Raw genomic sequence first — 20,752 nt, 5'->3', positions numbered from 1 at the left:
CCTGGGAGCCCCGGAGAGTCCTCGCCCTGGGGGTACTGCAGAGCCCCGAGTGTGTCTGTAGTCTCCGAGGCCCTTCCTGCTCCAGGGCCATGTCCCCCAGGGGCTGAGCCTGTGCCCTGGTGACCCCCTGTGCCCTCCTGCCCCAGATAGCAAAACAGTGGCATGGCCAAGGGTGTGAATGAAACCAAAACCCCGCAGTCACTCCTCTGCATGACCTTCCGGGGTAAACCACAGCGGGGTATGGTCCCCCGAGCTGGGCAGCAGGGGCGGATCCGGCCCGCCCTGCAGTTCTTCCCCATCAGTTACACTTCTCCAGCCTGGGACCCCTCCATCCAGCAGTCGGTTCTCTCTGCTTGCTCAGTGGCTGGGACACTCTGTTCTGTTATATTTCAGGGGCACAGCACAGCATCTCACACCCCACACCTCACAAAGGGACCCCCCCAGAGGGTCCAGCTGTGCCCATTGTGCCCATGGAGCTGACTGGTTTCCCTGCACTGGCCCCGAGGCCGGGCGACTGCGTGTCTCTCCCGAAACTGCTTCCAGAAGAAGCTGCCCCTGGGGGGCTCACTGGGAATGAGGGCTCACTGGATGCGGGTTCGAGACGGGTCTGGGCTCTGCTCTGTGGATCTTCTGGCTGGAGGAGGAGGAGGGTGGGCTCTGTGCCTTGAGGCCTGTGTGGGGGGACGGGTGTAGGGACGGCCCTTGGGGGTTCCTGAGCTTCCCGGCCCAGCTCCCCGGTTCTGCCTGAGCTCGGATGTCCACCTCGTGTCCATCTCCAGGAGCAAGGTCACCAAGTTTCCCAGTTTTCTTCACCAAGGTGTTCAAGTGGAACACAGAGCGAGCGGCTGGAAGGGGCCTTGGGGACCTGACAGGGGTGGGGGCTCACACAGCTCCCCCGAACGCCCGGTCAGTGGCCTCCCCGCCCCGGCTGCTTAGCTCTGGACATAACTCATCTGGACAGCACATCTGCCCAGAGCCTCGCCCCTCATTCCCACGGCCTGCACCCAGGCATGTTCCCCGGAGAGCGCACACGCCACTGCCCACCATGGCCCCTGAGGGCCCGGCCCCCACTTGGGTAGCAGGGGCAGGCGTGGCTCTGAGACAGGCCACGGGGCTGCCCCTTTCTGGCTCCTTCAGGGTACAGGGCCCTGGGTGAAAGGCAAGACCCTTCCCATCTACGGAAGCCTAAAGGGGTCCTCCCTCTGATGGTTGACCTGTCGCTGTGACCCCACCCAACAGCCTGAGACATACAAACGACCCCAGTGCAGGAGCCACCCTGCTGCGGGGTAGGCGACTCGTAACTGGAGTCCAGTCCCAGCCCCTTGGCCAGTCCCCTCTTCAGTGTGATGCAGAAGGTCCCCGGCGGTAAATTCCTTGGACTCTGAAACCAAGGACAAGCCCCTGCCTCTGACTTGCTCTGCAGGATGGAGTGAAAAAGGCCGGGTAGCAACAGACCCCGAGCCCCTTGCTGTTAACTCTTTAGGACCGATTGGCAACCGCCTGGCGTCCCCACAGGGTGCAAGGGAGCCCACATTCCCAGACACACCTACGGGGGGCGATCAGTCGTAGGTGACAGCACAGAGCTAAAGTGGGCAGAGAGCCCGCCGTGGGCGGGCCCAGGGGCACGATCTCGTTCGGTTTCTAGAACCACCATAGGAGATAAATGCTCTATTTACAAGCGGGGAAACTGAGGCTGGCGAAGTTAAGTGTCTTGCCTGAGATCTAGTAAGAGGCAGGGTTTGGGTTTGGACGGAAACCCTCTGATCAAACAGAATCTCTGAGCATCCCCATGACCCCGTGGAGGGTGTTATTGGACACACTTGATAGGTGGGACTCTGAGCAGGTGGGCAGACTGCCCGAGACCCCACGGCCCGTCCGCGGAAGCGTGGTTTTCAAGCCTGCGCTTGCTGAGCTCCGAACTCTGTGCCGGCTTCGCGGGTGCCGGCGGCTCGCTGCCCCGAGCGGGGCAGGAAGGGCTGGTGTGGCCCAATCCTGGCCGCTGCCAAGCCCCTGCGGCCACGGCACCCTCTGGCCACGCCGGGGGGCCCATGGGGCTGGCTTCCAGGGGCCAAGCCAGGTGCCCTAGCCTCAGGGCACGCGAAAGGAGACTTCACACAGACGGAGCGCCCTCAGCCTTAAACAAACTCTGACGAACGCGTTTTAACATTTAAACTTATGTCACATTGGTGAGAAGATGTACATACGATAAAATTCACCTTAACAAGTGCACGATTTGATGAGTGTTGACAACTGTATACAGTCCGGTAGCACCCCCGCAAGGCCCAGATCACAAAATAGAGGACTTTTCCATCACCTCCAACACTCCCCGGACCCTCCGTGGTCACTCCCCTGTCCCCCCCCCCCCAGTCCCTGGGAACCGGTGACTGTCCCCTGTCGTCATGCCTCTGCCTTTTTAAGAATGTTGAGTAAGCTCTGGCTGGTTTAGCTCAGCGGTTAGAGCGTCTGCCCACAGACCAGAGAGACCCGGGTTTGGTTCCCGCTAAGGGCACTTACCTCAGTTGGTTTGTCCCCGGCCCTGGTTGGGTTGTGTGGGTGGCAACCAGTGGATGTGTCTCTCTCACATCCATCTCTCTCTCTCTCTCTCTCTCTCTCTCTCCCTCCCTCCCTCCCTCTCTATCTGAAGATAAATGCAGAAATGTCCTTGGGTGAGGATAAAAAAGAAAAAAGAATGTTAAGGAAATGGAGTCGCACTGGTGGTCTTTTGGGTCTGGCTTTGTCACGTGGTGCCTGAGACCCAGCGCGTTGTGGGCATCACTACTTCTCCCCTGTGCTCGCTCGGTCGCACGCGGACCCGCGTGTAACACCGCGTGCACACCGCTTACCGGCTGACGAATGTTCGGGCTGTTGCTGGATCTGGGCTATTAATGGAGCCGCTCTAAATATCTGCACACAAGTCTTCACAGAGACCCGTGGTTCCATCTCTTGGGCAAACACCTAGGAGTGGGATTTTGGGGTCACTGGTTGGTGTGTGTTTAACCTGATGAGATTCTGCCAAAATATCTTTCCAAGTGGCTGCTCCATGTAGTGTTCCCGCCAACGCGCTCCCCCCAATGGGCGTGCAGTTGCTCTTGTCCGATTATTTCATTGTTGCCATTCTTGGGGGTGTACAGTGTATCTCTTTCCATCTTAATGTGTGATTCGCTAATGACGAGTGTGCTTATGAGCCATGCCTCTATCTTCTCTGGTGACCCGTCTGTTCACATCCTTTGCCCGGTTTTTTCTTGGGTCGTTGGTCTTATTGTAACTGAATTTGATGGGTGCGTTCTAACCCCAGCATGGGATCTCCCAAGTGCTTTGGCTTCCGGAGGCAGTGTGGAGCGGTGGTTAGGGACACGGGCTCTAGTGGAGCGTCTGAGTGCGGCTCCTCAGGAGGGGGGGCAGGCGAGGGGCGGGGGCCATTGTAACAGGAGAGCCTGCAGCGGACTGGCAGGCAGGCCCGGGTCCTTGGGCAACTTGTTCTAATCTTAGAAGTTAAGTCTCAGCTTTCTGCTGTGGCCTGAAGGACGAATGTCCCAGACCTCAGGACACACAGTCGCTCCCACTCGGGAAGCAGAAATGGCCCCTAGCGACGGGGATTCCTGTGGGGCCTCCCGGTGGCTGCCACAGTCCCCAGGATACCCGCAGCCCTGGTGCTGTGGCTGCCCGGGACTCGGAGGGGCTCTCCGTGACACCAGGTCTCTCAAGGGACTGACCTGCGTGAGGAGAGCCCAGGACAGGGAGCGTGAACTTGCCCTGAAGAGGGCTGCAGGGCAGATTTTTGGGGGCTGGTCTTGGGAGCAAACCCCTCTCCGTCATCCACCAGCCGCACACTTTCACACATCCCCCCCTTCGCCCCAAACAGAAAAAAGAAAAAAAGCCGAGCCGTTCAGGGGCTGCCAGACTGACAGGCTGACTTGATCCAACTCGGCCTCTGCGCACCCACTGGTGGCAGGAGGGCGGAGGACAGAAAAGGGGGGAGTAGCCCCAGCCTGGGTGGACAGGCGGCACATCCCAGCGTGCCCTGCGGCCCCTTGCAGCCTCGCTCACCGGCCTGTCCGCAGGCTCGGCCATCACCTTGCCCCACTGGCCTCGTTGTAAACACAGGTGCGTCTGAGTTTCAGTCCCAAGCAGGGGCTTCGGCGTCTGTCCCCGGTCCCCTGCTCTGCCCGCTCCCCTTTCCGAGCCTGTTTCCCTTCGTGCCGCCTGTCCCCTCTCCCCCCGGCCCTGCTCTTCCCTGGGCTCCCATCTCTGTAAACGACACCCTGCCCGCCCAGCAGCCAGCGCCAGACATCTGGGCAGCATCGTGACCCCCCCTGCACCTGCCTGGTCAGCCACCCGTTCCGGCCAATCCTTTCCCTGACTGAGTCTTGTTAATGATCTCTCACTGACCAGTCCCAGCCACCGTCCTGTCTCGTCTCGCAGACTCCTGAGGTCCACACAATACCCTCCCTTGCCAAGTCCAAGGCCATCCTCCGGCAGCACCCGTTCCCAGATACTCGGGTGCTCATGGCGTCACCCCGGGCTCAGTGAGCCCTTGCTCCCGTCTCCTGTGATCCTGTCCACCTGACACGTGTGAATCCGCTCACCTGGGAACCCCGGGCAGGAGCAGGTGGAGGTCCATGGGCCGCTATGACGTGGGTGAGCCAATGCACTGTGTCTCAGAGCCGTTCCTTCAGCCCACCAAGTGTGGGCACAGACACTTGGGGTTCTCTCTGCCCCTTTAAGAAGCACTCTGGGGAAAAGGCTGCCACGTAGTACGACTTGGAAGGGCTGCGGGGGCAGGAGGTGGTCACGATGACGCTATACGGCTAATGACAGCAGATGGAAGATCGGAGGGTCCTGATCTGAGACCTTTGCAGATGGAAGATCGGAGGGTCCTGATCTGAGACCTTTGCAGATGGAAGATCGGAGGGTCCTGATCTGAGACCTTTGCAGATGGAAGATCTCAGGGTCCTGATCTCAGACCTTTGCAGATGGAAGATCGGAGAGTCCTGATCTCAGACCTTTGCAGATGGAAGATCGCAGGGTCCTGATCTCAGACCTTTGCAGATAGAAGATCTCAGGGTCCTGATCTCAGACCTTTGCAGATGGAAGATCGCAGGATCCTGATCTGAGACCTTTGCAGATGGAAGATCGGAGGGTCCTGATCTGAGACCTTTGCAGATGGAAGATCTCAGGGTCCTGATCTCAGACCTTTGCAGATGGAAGATCGGAGAGTCCTGATCTCAGACCTTTGCAGATGGAAGATCGCAGGGTCCTGATCTCAGACCTTTGCAGATGGAAGATCGGAGAGTCCTGATCTCAGACCTTTGCAGATGGAAGATCGCAGGGTCCTGATCTCAGACCTTTGCAGATAGAAGATCTCAGGGTCCTGATCTCAGACCTTTGCAGATGGAAGATCGCAGGATCCTGATCTCAGAACTTTGCAGATGGAAGATCTCAGGGTCCTGATCTCAGACCTTTGCAGATGGAAGATCTCAGGGTCCTGATCTCAGACCTTTGCAGATGGAAGATCTCAGGGTCCTGATCTCAGACCTTTGCAGATGGAAGATCTCAGGGTCCTGATCTCAGACCTTTGCAGATGGAAGAGCTGAGGGTCCTGATCTGAGACCTTTGCAGATGGAAGATCGCAGGGTCCTGATCTCAGACCTTTGCAGATGGAAGATCGCAGGATCCTGATCTGAGACCTTTGCAGATGGAAGATCGCAGGGTCCTGATCTCAGACCTTTGCAGATGGAAGATCTCAGGGTCCTGATCTCAGACCTTTGCAGATGGAAGATCGCAGGGTCCTGATCTCAGACCTTTGCAGATGGAAGATCTCAGGGTCCTGATCTGAGACCTTTGCAGATGGAAGATCTCAGGGTCCGGCTCTCAGACCTTTGCAGATGGAAGATCGCAGGGTCCGGCTCTCAGACCTTTGCAGATGGAAGATCGCAGGGTCCTGATCTCAGACCTTTGCAGATGGAAGATCTCAGGGTCCTGATCTCAGACCTTTGCAGATGGAAGATCTCAGGGTCCTGATCTCAGACCTTTGCAGATGGAAGAGCTCAGGGTCCTGATCTCAGACCTTTGCAGATGGAAGATCTCAGGGTCCGGCTCTCAGACCCTGTGGCTGCCCCATCGTCAGGTCTCTTTCTTGCCACTGACCCTCGTCTACTGCTCAGGGTCTTAGCTCCCCCTCAAGGGTCCCCCACACTCACTCTTCCCACATGCAGCTCCCCCTCTCTCGGCAGATCCTGACCCAGCCACACGCCGGGCGCACCGGCAGGACCTCCGGGGCCAGGGCTCACCCTCTGCAGGAGGCAGTGGTTGTCAGCATGCTCACTTTTCCCCTTCCGGGTGGAGCCACGGGGTCCCCCGGCCCGGCCACCCCTCCCCCACCAGAGGGCTCATCGGAATGCAGCCGTGGCTCTGCTGGACCCCTGCTCGGCTTCGCATGCTTCCAGAACAGGGCCGGTGGGGAGAGGCCCCTGGAGAGACTGAACAGAGTGTTCCTTCCACTTCTTCCGTTGTCCCTGCATGTCCCACCCTCCAGACTCACAATAAAAATGTGTCCTTATGCTTGTAGAACAGTTAACAGGTTTTACGGAAATGCATGCACGCTGCCTCCCAAAGTGCATCCGTGGGGTCCTATCCCTATAATAACATTTGAAAAGAACACCTGCCCCCCCCCCCGCCCGTTGTCCCTACTGTTACCTGGACACGAACCCTGCCTGTGCCGTCCTCCCTGCACCTGCTGACCCACCTGGCGGACTCTCGGGCAGGGGGCGGCACCGCCTCTAGAACCACAGCGGCCGTCCCCTCGTGTCCCGCTGACAGAGGGCCCCTGGGCCACAGCTCCTCGTCCTGGGAGGAAAGGGGGAGTCCTGGGGGTCCCAAAGAGGGCCCGCTCCCCCGCCTGTGGGTCCTTTGTGTGAGTACTGGACCTTACCTGGTTTCTTCCCCGGGAGATGACCTCGGCGGCAAGGACCTGCCATTTTCTTAGACCCGGGGCAGGGAGGGGTACGTGGCACTTCCCTGTCGCGTGTGAATATGCGAGCAGGGTCTCGTGCACCTGTCCAGGTGTTCGGTCTCTTCATCTGCCTCCTCTGGCTGCTGCTCCTCCTCCTCTCCGATCCTGGATCCAGCATGTCCCCCCCACACTTCTACTTGCTCAGGGCAGTTCCTCCCATCTCTCCCCAGCTGGGATCCAACCCAGATGGCCCCCAGATGTCTTCCTGCGCCCCCATAGACATCAGGTGCCCAGCTCTCTCTTTCACGCGTTCCTGAGTATCTGGTCACATGTTTACTGCTCGCCGTCCTGCGCGTGGTGTGCCGGGGCCCCGAAGAGCAGAGGGTCGGGGACGGAGAGCGGGAGGGCCGCTCCTCCGGCAGGGTGTGGGGTTAGAGAGTGTGCGGGTGTGGAAGGTGCTGAGGCTTTGGAGTCCGGGCAACTGGGTGCCGGCACTCACCAACTTGAGCAGCAAGTGCCTGAGCAGTCTGGGGGCTTCCTCGTCCGGAAGCGGGGCTGTGAGAGCCACAGACACTGTACCCCGTGCTCTGGGGACAGGGCCTCCCCCAGAGCAGCGGCCGAGCGTGCGCACGGTCCAGCTGGCCGACGCCCTCCCCTGTGCAGTCCCGACCTCCTGGGGGGGATGGGTGCGTGCGGGCTGCCCTGACCCGTCAGGATGAACTGAGAGTAAAGATGCCTCTGGAATCACCGTGGTGTCCCCAAGTGGCTGCCCGCTGGTCCTCTGCAGCGACGGTTTGGGCGTGCCCATGTTGGGAGGGGGCGAGTCCCGTGCAGACTGTCCTAAGACCCACCTGGGTTTTAGACGAGCAGAGTGAGCTCACCCTGTCCCCCGAGGCTCCCAGTTATCTGGCCTGTTTCTGCTGAGCAAGGGCAGGGCCCCAGGCGTTTTTCCTCCCAGGTTGTGGAAAAGCAGCCCCTCCGCCTCGTTGCCCTAAACCACGGCCCAGAGATTGTGACACACGCAGACCCGGGGCCAAGGAGGGAGATGAAGAAACAGGCAGGGCAGGGAGGCCGGTTGGGCCAGACTGGGTTCCACGTCGCCTGGCAACAGCGTGTTTTCATATTTACCCGACATGGCAACCGCGTGGGGAGCTCCTGCCCCCAGACTCACGCTGCTGAGCCCTGAGAAAAGCCCCATGCCGATGGGAAGCAAACAGCAGAGGTGATGCCTTCTGGCCTTGCAAAGTCACAGCACCCCAGGCCCGGTGCCCACGCAGGCTGGCCGAGCTGGGCAGGCTGGTGGCAGGAAGGCTTGGCAAGCACACCCGGGCCCAGGAGGATGGACTGCAGGCCCTGCATCTGTAACACGAGCATCACCTGAGGCAGGTGCAAAGGGACACGGTCCAGAAAACAGACTTGAGACGTAGAGATTGGCCCAAGAAGGAAGGACCAGCTAAGGTCAAAGCTGGGACTAGGTGCAGAGGGGCGGGTGCAGGCAGGGAGGCCCTGCCGCTGGGCGTCGTCAAGGGATGAGTGAGGGTGTCGTGACTCTCGGAGAAGGTGCCCCGCCCCGACACGGCAGGCTGGGAGGAGAGCGCCCTCTGATGAGGACTTTCGATATCCCGCGCTCTGCGTGGAATACTTTATGGACCTCTTAGGAACAGAGAGGCTGCTTGGCACCAAGGAGGCTGCAGGGTCCCAGGAAAGTCTAGGGCAAGGTGGGGCCATGGAAGTCCTTCTCAGAACTCAGAACACAGCCCTGGTGAGAGCAGGGCCTTAGCAAACCAGCCTCGGGGCGGATGATCAGGGGTTAGAGTCAAGCGTGTCACAGACTGTTCTGTTTGGCTTTTCTGTGTGACTCTGCCGAAGTTGCTCGCCCTCTCTGGGCTGACGAGTCAGCTGTGAGAAGGCAGTCCCTTCATGCAGTGACCGAGAAGCGTCTGGAGAGGGGACTTGCCTGCTTCAGCAAGCTCTGGAGCCCACTGACACCCTAAGAAAACCCACTCGCTGGGCTCCAGGAAAGCGAACTCAGGTGAACTCTAATCTTTCCTCTTTAAGTCTAAATGCTTCCGGAAGCCCTTCGCTTGCTCACTCAGCCCCTTGCCCTCCCCAGCGGAACGTTTGGGAGGCCTTTGATCCTGCTCTATTTTTATCTGCCGTCCTCCTCCTGCACCGCCAGCCAGAGATGGGGGCCATGGGGCCGGGGCGAAGTGCGTGGTCACGGACAGCCAGCCGGATCCGCGACGCGGGCAGGACGTTAGGGACGGACAGACCGGTCGGCGGCGTCTTCGCCAGGAGCGGCTCAGTTAGTCACAATGTCCCTCGAGCCTGCGCTGTCCCAGGACAAGATGTTGGCCTCTGAGAACTCCTGAGGTGCAGTGTGCTCGGCCCTCCGGCACTGACCCGGCCTCAGACTCAGGCTGTCCCCGGAGTGAGGGGAACTCCGGCGTCCTTGCTAGAGGTGAATCCCTTCGCTCCTTCACGTGAACCAGCGTCTGGTGTTCAGGCTGGGAGAGGGCGAACTTGAACCGCAGCCGGAGACAGTGCAGAGGGCCCTGCCCTTCCCTCTGGTCTGCTCAGGGTCCGAGGTCCGCGGCCCGAGCCGGTTCCGCCATCTCTCAACAAGCCTCCTGCACAGAGCTGTGTCCCTGCACTGTGTGCTCAACTTCACCGCGAGGCCAGTGGGGTGGCGCCTGCCCTCCCTGCTCCAAGGCCAGCACCTTAGCAGCGCCGTGGCGCTTACTTGGGAGGGGCACCCCAATCAGCAAGTGTGGAGGTGCTTTTAGCACAAAAATGAGGGCCTAGGAAGTATGTGTGTACTTCACGTGTGCATGTGTGTGTACTTATGTGTGCGTGTGTACATGTGTGTGCGCCTGTGTGGGCACATGTGTGGGAGTGTGCGTGTGTGTGGACGTGTATGCCTGTGTGTGTGCGTGTGTGTGCATGTGGGTGGGTGGGTGTGTGCATGTGCATTGTGGGCATGTGTGTGTGTGTGGGCGTGTATGCCTCTGTGTGTGTGTGTGTGTGTGTGCATGTGGGTGGGTGTGTGTGTGCACGTGCATTGTGGGCGTGTGTGTGTGTGGGCGTGTCACAGAAACTTCTTCACCACCAGGCCCTGGTTGAAGTGGGGGAAAGTCTGGACACACGGCGCACTCAGGGAAGGGCACGCGTGGGCTCGCCCTGCCATACGCTGAAAGGCCCCCCTGCGGTGCGTGTCACCAGCACCCCTTCCCACAGCCTCCTCTGACCAAGACAAGCAACGCCAGCGCTGTGGCTGATACAACACAATGAGGAACCCGGGGGTACCCCCCGACGCCCAGCACCCGTCCAGGACAGGGCCGGTTGCTTTCCCCCAGACCCCCAGAGCCACACCCTGGGCCCAGGACTTAAATATGCGCCGAATGTGCTGGACTGAGTGGGTTTAAAAAAAACCTTTGTAGGAGCCGATTACTAAATGCAGTTGGAGGCCCCTGTCCCGGCACCCCTGCTGTGCACAGAGCCCTGGGGCGGACACAGCCCAGCCGGACACAGCCCAGCCGAGGGCTGGTCTCCTGCTAACCGGCACTTCCCTTGGTTTGCCAGGCGAGAGCCACAGGGAACAGCAGCAACGTGGACAACTCGGCGCCCCCCTCGGTGGCCCAGCTGGCCGGGCGGTTCAGGGAGCAGGCGGCAGCGGTGGCAGGGAAGGAGGTGAGCCCCCGCAGCCCTGCTCTGGGAGGGGGCTGGAGGAAGGGGAAGTCTGGGTCAGGCCCGGAGGCAGAGAGGGAGGAAGCTTGGTAATTACCAAATTAGGAAGAGAAGCCACAGAGGGGTCCCCCTGAATGCGAGGAATGTCACCACTGTTGGCCGGGCGGGATCTTTCCCGGCAGAGGGAGGAGGGGACCAGGCCCCGGCCCACCGCCCTGCCCGCCGGAGGTGGGGGTCTGGACTCTGTGCCACCTCCATCACTGACATAGACGTAGGTCTTGCCCGGCTGTGCCAGGCCTGGGCTGGCTCAGAATAAAGACCTCGTCACACCAGCTGCTGCCTGGAGCCTGGAGCCCCGGCGAGGAAGGCAGGGATGCAGGTCCCGATGGGAGACCAGAGGTCCCCAGGAAAGGAGCCAGTGACCGGCGGACTCTAGAATCCTGCCGGAGAGGACACTGTGACAAAGGTCTCCTAACGCTGGAGATTCGTGCTGCATTTTCTTCAGGGTCGGGTGCTCACTGGACATGACGGAAGGCACCCCGAGGTGGGCGTGGTTTCTCGGGGCCCCTAGGGGCCAAGGAGAGCACGCGCCTTATGCTTTTCTAGGTGCATTACTTGCACTTCCGTTTCCCATCCAAAAAGGAGCCCATGATTTCTAGACATCGTGGGAACAGCGCAAAGAGTTACGATAGCGCTGGCCGGGTGCTGGCGGTGCCTGGAAGCTGGGTGTGGGGTCGTTTTGAGGTGTTTCGGGCCAATGGCTGCAGCAGAGGAGGGTGCAGCAGAGGAGGGTGCAGCAGAGGAGGGTGCAGCAGAGGAGGGTGCAGCAGAGGAGGGTGCTGCCGTGGGCACGGCCGAGGCCGAGGAGCCGGCCGAGGAGACGGGAGGCTGAGGCCTAGAAGGGGGGCGGGGGAAACGGAGCTCATTGACACAGTTAATAGCCAGGCCAAGGACAGGCCGCTCCCTGCGCTCTGTCCTCCTCCAGACCTCCCTAAACATCCCTCAGCCACTTTGACTTCCTTCCTCTTCCTCCCGGTGCTGACTGCTCTCTCTGTGTGTCTGTCTGTCATCATTACCCCGGCCTCCAGATGCCAGCCAGCAAGCCGGCCCGAAGGAAACCACCCTGCTCCCTCCCCCTGTTCCCCCCCAAGGTCGAGCTGGGCCAGAACGGAGAGGAGGTAAGTGCTGTAGGGCCCTGGGCACGGACTTCCTGTCTCCTCCTCACAGGAAGGGGCGCGAGATCCACACTGGGTCCCCTTTTAGCTCCGGGGTCAGCCTTCCTGCACCCTTGACTCTGAGGGGAGGCTCCTTCCCTGCCCCTACTGAGCCTCGAGGGTGTGTGATTGTTCAGGGGCAGGGGCACGGTTCCTCAAGACTGGGGTTCAGCAAAGAGAACAGGCCCTCCCAGGTCTACCTACAGGACGTCCCGTGGGGAGAAGCACCCGAAGGGCGCATGTATCCCAGGCAGAACGGTGACTGAGGGCCAGGACTGGCCACTGCCCGGGTCATCGGAAGCCCCGGCGCCCACAGGAGGCTCGCGGCCCTCAGAGAGAAACAGCCGCTGTCGGCGACCGAGGGAAGGCCAGGGTGTCGGAGGCCTGGGCCCCAGGCTCACCTACGCCCAGGGATCTCATTGGAGCAGGCAGAGCAGCGTCTTTTCGCCCTGTCCCGTGGCCCCCGGACCTCCACTGTGGTTGTGGTCCCTGCCAGAAAGGAATTTGCATGTTGTCTTGTGCAGCCTGGGTCACCAACCCCCAAATGGAGCAAGCCAGCCAAAGACGGTGCCCAAATCCCACTTCAACTCCCCCCCCCCACCCCGTCCTTTCTGGGACCAGCATTCTGACGACAGACACTGGACACCCCCGTGGACTCTGGCACGCCCCTCGGCGCCCCCATCTCCTCCCTGTGAAGTGAGACACTGGCAGTAGATGAGTGGTTTTCGAACCTTGTTGCCCACCCACAGTTTGCAAGCAGAAGCCGTCAGGTGAGGCTGAGACTCAAGCTGCTCTGGCCGCGTGGGAGGGCGTGGCCTCGAGCCCGCCTGCCCTGAGGACCCCCCCACACACACACACACACCAAACAGGGGTCGTCTTCTGGGACGAGAACGCCAAGATGCACAAGAGTTGGGAAAGCACTGGGCTTTTTGGAGGGCGTCTCCCCGAGCACCAACATCATGATTCTGTGGCTTCATGGGGTGATTATCGGCCGAGGCTCTGACCAGACACATACCAACACTTCTCTTTACGGAGAGCCAGCTCCTTCTGACCTCCACCTCCTGGGCTTGGAGTCTGTGCTGGGACAGGCTGAGGGTGCCCCATGGCCCGGACCTGGGACCTGGTCCCAGAGAGTGTCCCTGCATCTCACGAGCTGGCTTCATGTTTCTGTAAAATGGGACAACGCTAACCCGATGGTGGGGGCTGGATGGGATGTTTTAGCCCCTGGATAAAAGCAGACTGAGTCAGGTTAGCTCGGGGGCTCTGGGGGAAACAAATGAACAGGGTTCATCCCATGAGCACCAGCCAGCAGTTAAGCCGAAGACTGGATGAATAGTGGGGTGTCCTTTAGAGAGAGAGCCCTGCCTTCAGTGACAGGCTGCCCGCCCTTAGGGAGGACACCACCCCCCGGATCAGCGCCTTTTTGCCACTTTGAAATTCACAGGGACATAAGATGAGCAGCCAGCTCTGCCTGGCTGGGTTGGAGGGAGGCTGCTGCCCTCACCTGGCTTTCTTTGCTCACAGAGCTCGGCAGCCGGAAACCAAATGCTGGGGGGCCGGGGGGCTGGGCTGGGGGGCGGGACCCTAGTCAGGTCCCTCCTTGGTTCCTCATGCACGGTGCTGGAAAGAGTCTTTGCACTGGTGCCTGCACAGGCCTGGGAAGGTAGGGCCAGGCCTTGCAGATGGGGGCACCAGGAGTTACCCCTCTCTGGAAGACACAGCCAAAGGATGTTTAATGTGGCCACCTTGCCTCGTCTGCTCAGAGAAGGGCTGAATACACTCCCCTCTGAAAACTCAGGTCCCTGACTCCTAGACATTATCGCAGTGTCCCATATGGACCTAGAGACACCCATACAGAGGCTGGAAGACTGGCTTTTCTCCACCCACGCAGCCACTGGCCTGGATCCGCTTGCTGAATGGCAAAGGAAATGCTGCCCCCTGCCACCGTTCCTAGGAACTGCATGAGCGGCTATTTTGAATTCTGCTTTGCCCTTTCATTCAAATCAGCAAGGCTTGTGTGGACCCTGAGCTGGGTTCCCAGGCTGAGGGGCCAGGTGTATCATACTCTCCAAAAGGCAATGGTCAGATAGGGGAGCGAGGGGTCACGGGACCACAAAGGGAGCTTCATCAGCAAAACCATAGCTGCCACTTCTCAAACAGCCTGTTCAGAAACTGGCTCCCGGGAGACCAAGGACAACCCAGTTTGGGCTGGAAGTCCTCTGTGCTCACGGTGGACACAAAGCTCCCTGAACGGCCGCTCTAGGGGCAGTCTGACGGTGTGAGCGCACAGGGGCAGTCTGACGGTGTAAGCTCAGGGGCCAGGGCGCTGGGGGGCGGAGGAGGGAGCCCTTAGAATCCCTGATTCTGCCAGCTGCCTGGGTCTTCCCTGAGGAGGCTGCAGCCTGGTCATGTTTCCTGTTGAAACAGAGTTAGAAAGGGCTGGGGGCTTCCCGGGTCCTGGCCAGTGACTGTCCCTCTGCAGCCTCTCTCCCAGATGCTGGTCCTTCAAACGTCACGGGAGTTCAGTTGAGTCCTCCACCTCCTCCCGTCACCGAAATACAGTCATCTCATTCAGTACAGACCTCAGGACATCGTAAGGGGTTGGGTTGTTCTTCTCCCTATGATTCCGGTAAATTAGTACACGGGGGCAAGAGGCAGGGAACAGACGCTGGGTCTCCTGTATCCGCCTCGGCCTCCATCCAACATGCAGTGTCTCCTCCTCCTTCCTTCCTCCTTCTCCTTCTCCTCCTCCTCCTCCTCCTCCTCTTCCTCCTCCTCCTCCTCCTCCTCCTCCATCACCATCCCTACACGTGAGGAGCTATGTGCCTGTGGAACCGGACTCAACTGTAGGGATTTCACACACAACAGAAAGGGGGAGGTTTTTAGATGCTATAAACTCAGAGGCAGAGACGGTCTCTACCTGCGTCCATCACAGAAACATCTCAACCAACAGCGCGTCTACACAGCCGGCACAAGGCCTGGGGTGGGGGCCGCTCCATCAAAGTTCGCTTCGTCAAAATGATGACTCTCCGATGCTTTGAAAAGTGATCCTTCATGGTGGGATTTTTTCCAAAATGCCATTGGTTCAAGGGGGGACTTTCCGAAACACCTGTCAGGTTTCAATCCTAGTCTGTGGTTCCTTGTTTGGTTTGTGAGCAGCAGAGGGGTCGTTTTGCCCTTTCTCTTTGAAAGTCCCTCCAAGTGTTGGCACATGTCCTTGAAGGTCATGAGGTACAGAGAAGCCCTCTCTCAGACTTAGTCTGTTCCCTCATATGCCCATGAAGTCATTGCTCCTGGAACAGGAGACCCTTGTTTCGGACATCTGTCCCATCGGCCCAGGCCCATGGGGAGAGAAGGGGCGGAGGGAAGTCCGCCTCACCCAGGCCCTGGTGAGGTGTGTGGGCCCCCGAAGCTAAGCGGTGAACCAGCTTCTCCTCCCCCTTTTCCAGCCAGAACCCTGCCTCCCTCCACCTCACTCATTTGGTTGTCTCGGTCCATTTGCTCTACAGAAGTCACCACCTAATGCCAGCCACCTTCCGAAAGTCAAGGTGAAGAGCTCGCCCCTGATCGAGAAGCTTCAGGTAAGTCCAGCCCCGCCTCTCATCCAACACCTATAGATCTCTGCATTAGCGACCAAACAGCCCTGAAAGATCTCCGCCTGGGGACAAAGGACCGAAATAAGGCCCCTGTCCAGCACGAGCTCAGGTAGTTAACACCTTCCAGCAGTGGACGGATGACAGATGCCCCAAGTCTTACGGGGAAGGACACAGTGTGGCAAACCCTCCAGGGATAGCCAGGTCCGCTCCCCCAAGGCCTGGATGTGGCCACCGGCCACCTCGGCCTGACATGGCACCCAGATGGTCGAATCGCTGCCTGACCCCTCCACCGGCCCCCAGTGTGCCCAGAGCTGAGCTGGCCTTCCTGGCACGTAGATGACACAGAAGTCACTGCGTCGGAGCTCACGGGCTTGCTGGGGGGACAAGGCTTGCACACAACGAAAGGCGTGGAGGGGAGTCAACACCAGAGAGCTACATTGTAACTGCGCTCCTCCAGCTCCAGACCAAGGGGCCTCCGCCTTGGGCTGTCTGGGCTGGACGGCTTTCTGCGCGGCTGGGATGTTTGTCAGCAACCCAGCCCCTCCCCCACGAGATGCCAGCAGCACTTTCCCCGCAAGTTGCGACAGCAACATGTCTCCAGGCGACAGCAACATGTCTCCAGGCGTTGCCAGTTGTTTCCTGGGAGTACAGCCCCGCCCCACCCCCCAGGCGCTCTGGAATTATGGAGCCTGAGCGAGGCCAGGAACCAACCAGCTAGAGCAGAAACATCCTCTCCAGCCCTATTTGAAATGTCTTCTCTCAACAGGCCAATTTAGCCTTTGATCCCGCCGCCCTGCTCCCTGGAGCCTCACCCAAGAGTCCTGGACTCAAGGCCGCCCTGTCACCGTTTAACAGCCCGCCTTCCACCCCCAGCAGCCCCGGCGTGCGGCCTCAGGCCAGCGAGCCAGAGAAGGTGCCCATCAGCTTCGACCAGCCCCCAGAGGGCAGCCACCTGCCCTGCTACAACAAGGTGATGTCTGGTTCCGAGCCTGTGGTCTGTCTGCGGAAACACGGGCATGCGACCTTCCCGGTCTGCTCCACCCTGTGGTTGTCCCGGAGAGAGGAGGCCACACTGAAGCTGTAATCACAGCTGAGTATTAACAGAAGGGAAGTTGTCCCCTTCTGTGCAAGTGCTCCCCGAGCCCAGACCAGCCCTCTCCCTCCCTGCGTCTCTCCCCTCGTAGCTGCCACTAGACAGGCAGGCGTGAGGGTGGGGGGCACAGTCCTTGGTGGAAGGAGGGGTGGGAACTCAGGGCCGAGCCCCCCTGCACAGAGTCATGTCACCGCTGAAAACCGAAGCGGAAGGCCTGGCCAGTGATCCACGAAGGAGGGTGGGCAGGCCGCTAGGACTCCAGAGCACCCTGTTCTGGCCGGGCGTGGCCTGCCCCGGCCTGAGCCCAGAGCATGCTCACTGCAGGCAGAGCTCTTGGCCCAGGTGAGAACCTCCAGACTGGCCCTTTGCAAGGAGACGTGAGGCCAGGCTGCTTTCCCTAGACGCTGCCCGGTACTCTGAGTGTGGTTTCTTTCCTCGGACCCCTGGCCCTCCCAGGAGGTGGTAAGGATCAGAGATACAGTCCAAGCAGGCACCCCACAGATGGGCAGAGCCAGGCAGGGGCTAATGGCAAATGGGCAGAGGCAGGCAGGAAATGGCAAATGGGTGTGACTTTGGGACTATGGAGGGAGGGAGTGGCCCCTTCTGGGACATTCCAGAAAGTCCACCTGGGGAGAAAGGTCAGGTGTGCGGAAGCAGGTGGGGCCCAGGAGCTAAGAGGTGTATAGAGTGATGGGCGGGCGTCAGCTGGCCGGGGATTGAGGGGACACCGTGCAGCCCAGGGTGACGGGCAGAGGAGCCCCGGGACAGCCTTGTCTCTCACAGGGTGTCGGTAGGGGCAGGGGCAAGGAGGGAGGTGCTAGCATCTGGTCATGACGCCAGGGCTTCATGCTTGGACAGCAGCAAGGGAACAGGCGGTTGTTTCTGACCCCTGCGCGCCCTGAGCCCGGGGCTCTGCTGCCCTGTGGGGCTGGCCTCCCCGCGGGCTCGGGAAAAGGCCTGGGAAGCCTTCAAAACACGAGTATTCACTCCAAACCCAAGAGATGGAATTAGAACTGACCACTACCGAAATGGAAGTCGGTGGGAAAATAACATTCACGAAAATTAGGTTTCACGGACCCACGTTACTAAGGGATACTCCCCTTGAGTCAAGTCAGCGTCTGAGACAGACATTTCCACCGAACTTCTGACCAGGTCCGGAGGGCCAAGCTGGGGCCCGAGCCTCAGAGCGACACACTTCCCGAGGGGAAGGGCCCTCCGCCAGCCTGCTGGGCGCCCCTGAGACCTGGCAGTGGGCCTGCCGCCCGAAGGGGAGGAGCCTGGTCGCTCACCTCTCCCAGGATCGGTCAGCGTTGTGGGGACCGGACAGGAGGAAGCTGGTCACCAGCTGTCCAGCACTGCTCCCCTGAGGTCCCTGGGACACAAGCAGGCCCCTAACCCTCTTCTCTGTTGGATTCACCTTTGTCAAAGTATCATTTTCAAAATGTTGAAACGTACCCCTTATACAAAACAGGGATCAATTTTTTTTTTTTTTTTTAGGAAAACAGAATTTTCCTTTTATTTTTATCCTCACCCAAGGACATTTTTTCATTTTTTGTTCAGATAGAGTGGGAGGGAGAGAGAGGAAGAGAAACATCAACGTGAAAGGGACACATCGAGTGGCTGCAACCCACACGACCCAACCAGGGCCGGGGACAAACCACAACCGAGGTTCGTGCCCTTACCGGGAACCGAACCCTGGTCTCTGGACTGCAAGCCCACGCTCTAACCGCTGAGCCACACCGGCCAGGCAGGGATCGATTTCATTCGCCGTGTCCATGTATAAGGGAACCTGCAGGATGGGGGGACCCATCCAAAGCACATTGGAAGAACTGGCTATTTAGAGGCAGTTTAAAAAGCAAAGGTGAGAATAAAACAGCTAAGTAGACGGTGACAGTTATCGGGCAATGAAGTCAGGTTGCATTTTTTCCTGGATGGAAAGCACAGCATCTTCATGAGACAAACATCTGCAGTTGCGTGGAATCCCGCAGTTCCCGGCTCTGCCCTATCGTCCATGGCCCAGATGTCCGTCCCCCAGAAAACCCGGGGGCCTCCGAGCCCCTAGCCCCCCCCCTGCGGTTTTCCTCCGGCCCTTCGACAGGTTTGGGGTAATTCTGCTCCGTCCCTTCTTCCAGGTACGGACGCGGGGCTCCATAAAGAGGCGCCCTCCCTCCCGCCGGTTCCGGAGGTCCCAGTCGGACTTCGGGGAGCTGGGGGACGGCGGGGCGGCAGAGCCCTCCCAGGAGAACGGTGCTCAGGAAGAAGCTGGGACCGAGCCAGAGGCCCCCGGCTCCCCTCCGCCTGGGGAGGGGGCGGTGGGGAGCGAAGGGAGGACGGCCCTGGGGTCCCAGGAGACGCGCTCTCTGAAGAGGACCTCCAGCAGGGCGGACAAGCAGGAGGAGAAGGCCCCGGCCCCGGCCCCGGCCCCGGCCCCGGAGGAGGCCCCGCAGCTGCCCGAGAAGGCTGCCCAGGCTGCCCAGGAGGAGGCTGGGGAACCAGCCCCGGCCCCCAGCACAGAGGCAGAGAACGGGGGCGGGAGCCCCGCGGAGGACAGGCCGGCCACCGAGCAGGGGGCCGAGTCCGCAGCGGTGAAGGAAGAGGGGGCCGGGGGTGACGCGGAGCCCGCACAGCAGAGCCAGGGCGCCGAGCGGCCGGAGGAGGGCGCTGTGGGGCAGGCGAGCCCCCCAAGCCTCCCTGGAGGAGTGGAGGGCGGCCTCACCCCTGAAGAGGGGGAGAGGAAGGGAAAGCAACAGGAGGGGGCTGTCCTGGAGCCAGGCTGCCAGCCCAGCACGAGCAGTGAGCTCCCCCAGACGAAGGTAGGTGCCCTGCTCCTTCACCGGGAGCAAGTCCAGGGCCCCAGCGCCTGTCCCTGTCCTGCTCCTCACAGCCCCTCACAGTCAGCTCAGCGCAGTCACGAGGGCGCAGGACGGGACAGGCTGTCCCTGATGGGGTGTACAGGAGGTGTGTGCAGGGGTGGGGTGCACAGGAAAGGGGCGCTGTCTCATGCTCCCAGGCCCCGCTGACTCGGAGTTCGGGCCTGATTCCGGGTGTGGGCGGAGGGAGCCAGACTGCACAGCTCAGTGACAGGCCCCCTCAATAATGCGCCAAGGAGATGGGCTGGTGACAGGGTCTCCCACTCTCTCCCTAATGCCTTCTTTCCCCCTGGGTCCACAGGACGACGCCCCCGCCCAGGACACGAGGGTGTGAGGCCCAGCCCGCTGTGCCAGCGAGCAGGAAGCAGCCGGGACAGCTCCTGGGGCACCGGCGCGGTGGCGGCAGCAAGCAAAGCACCGCAGTGGACTGTGTGGGCCGGGCAGCCCGAGGGGCACTGCCTCCGGCCTCCACCGCCCAGGCACAGGCTGGGTCTGAGGCAGCCGCTTTCATCAGCTTGAGTTTGTGTCATTTGATGGACTTCTTTAAAAAAAAACTAAAAAAAAACTTATTTAAAACAATTTACTGTAGTGACTGCTCCCCGGGGATCCTGGTGCACCTCTGGGGTCCAGAGGCTGCCCACACCCACCCACCCCTGCAGCCGACCTCGGAACTGGACTCTGCCTCAGCTGATCGGATTCTGTGTGAGATGGTAGCCTCTCACTGTCCTAACGTTTTGACCACGCTCTAATGTGAGCAAAAGCCGATTGTAGGTGGCCAGAAACCAAAGAAAATAGTATTGCTGAAACTATGAACGCTTAAGTGATACAAAAGACCTTAAATTGTATCGAGACCTCGAGAAAACCTTTCAGCATGATCCAAATTTGAACTGGCCACCCAACCGTTACAACATTGGACTAGGAGAGATCATCACAGAAACAAAGAATAATGCGCCCGTCCCGGCAGGAGGAGCTTTTCTGGTCCCCTAGTTTCCTAGTTGGTGCTGGGCTCAGCTCCCTCCCTTCTTTTACAGAGAAGAGGAGAAGGGTGGAGGAGGAGGAGGAGGGAGAGGAGGAAGATGAAGAGGGGGAGGAGGGAAGGAGAGGGAGGGGAGTGGGGGAGGGGGAGGGGGAGGGGTCAGAGTCAGGGGACAGCTCCATGGACTCCCAGGACAGGCAGAAAGGCAGGAGGGTTCTGGATCGGCTGCAGCCCTCACTCACGCTGAGAGCAGACCAGGTCTGAAGGATGCCGCCCTCTGGCTCCTCCTGGGAGTGTGGGGTGACCCTGGAGCAGGCATTTCCCAGGAAGTGCTGAGGGGCCGTGATGGTGATGTAAAAACCGC

General features: G+C 60.1%; 1 protein-coding gene across 1 annotated transcript in view; it reads left to right on the top strand.

The window, feature by feature from the left end:
• The window catches only part of RCSD1 (RCSD domain containing 1), a 39,654-nt gene extending 19,164 nt beyond the window's left edge, over nt 1-20,490 (top strand). Inside the window, exons 2-7 of the mRNA XM_036272252.1 lie at nt 10,535-10,642; nt 11,728-11,817; nt 15,363-15,434; nt 16,216-16,419; nt 18,675-19,355; nt 19,714-20,490. Coding sequence (XP_036128145.1) covers nt 10,535-10,642; nt 11,728-11,817; nt 15,363-15,434; nt 16,216-16,419; nt 18,675-19,355; nt 19,714-19,746 — 1,188 coding nt within the window. The 3' untranslated portion in view covers nt 19,747-20,490. The remainder of the gene's footprint in view (nt 1-10,534; nt 10,643-11,727; nt 11,818-15,362; nt 15,435-16,215; nt 16,420-18,674; nt 19,356-19,713) is intronic.
• Nucleotides 20,491-20,752: the final 262 nt, after the last annotated feature.

This window comes from Molossus molossus, unplaced genomic scaffold (genome assembly GCF_014108415.1).
Source record: "Molossus molossus isolate mMolMol1 unplaced genomic scaffold, mMolMol1.p scaffold_m16_p_20, whole genome shotgun sequence".
Taxonomy (NCBI): Eukaryota; Metazoa; Chordata; class Mammalia; order Chiroptera; family Molossidae; genus Molossus; species Molossus molossus.
The sequence above is the reverse complement of the archived record's forward strand: the minus strand, read 5'-3'. Positions and strand labels throughout refer to the sequence as shown.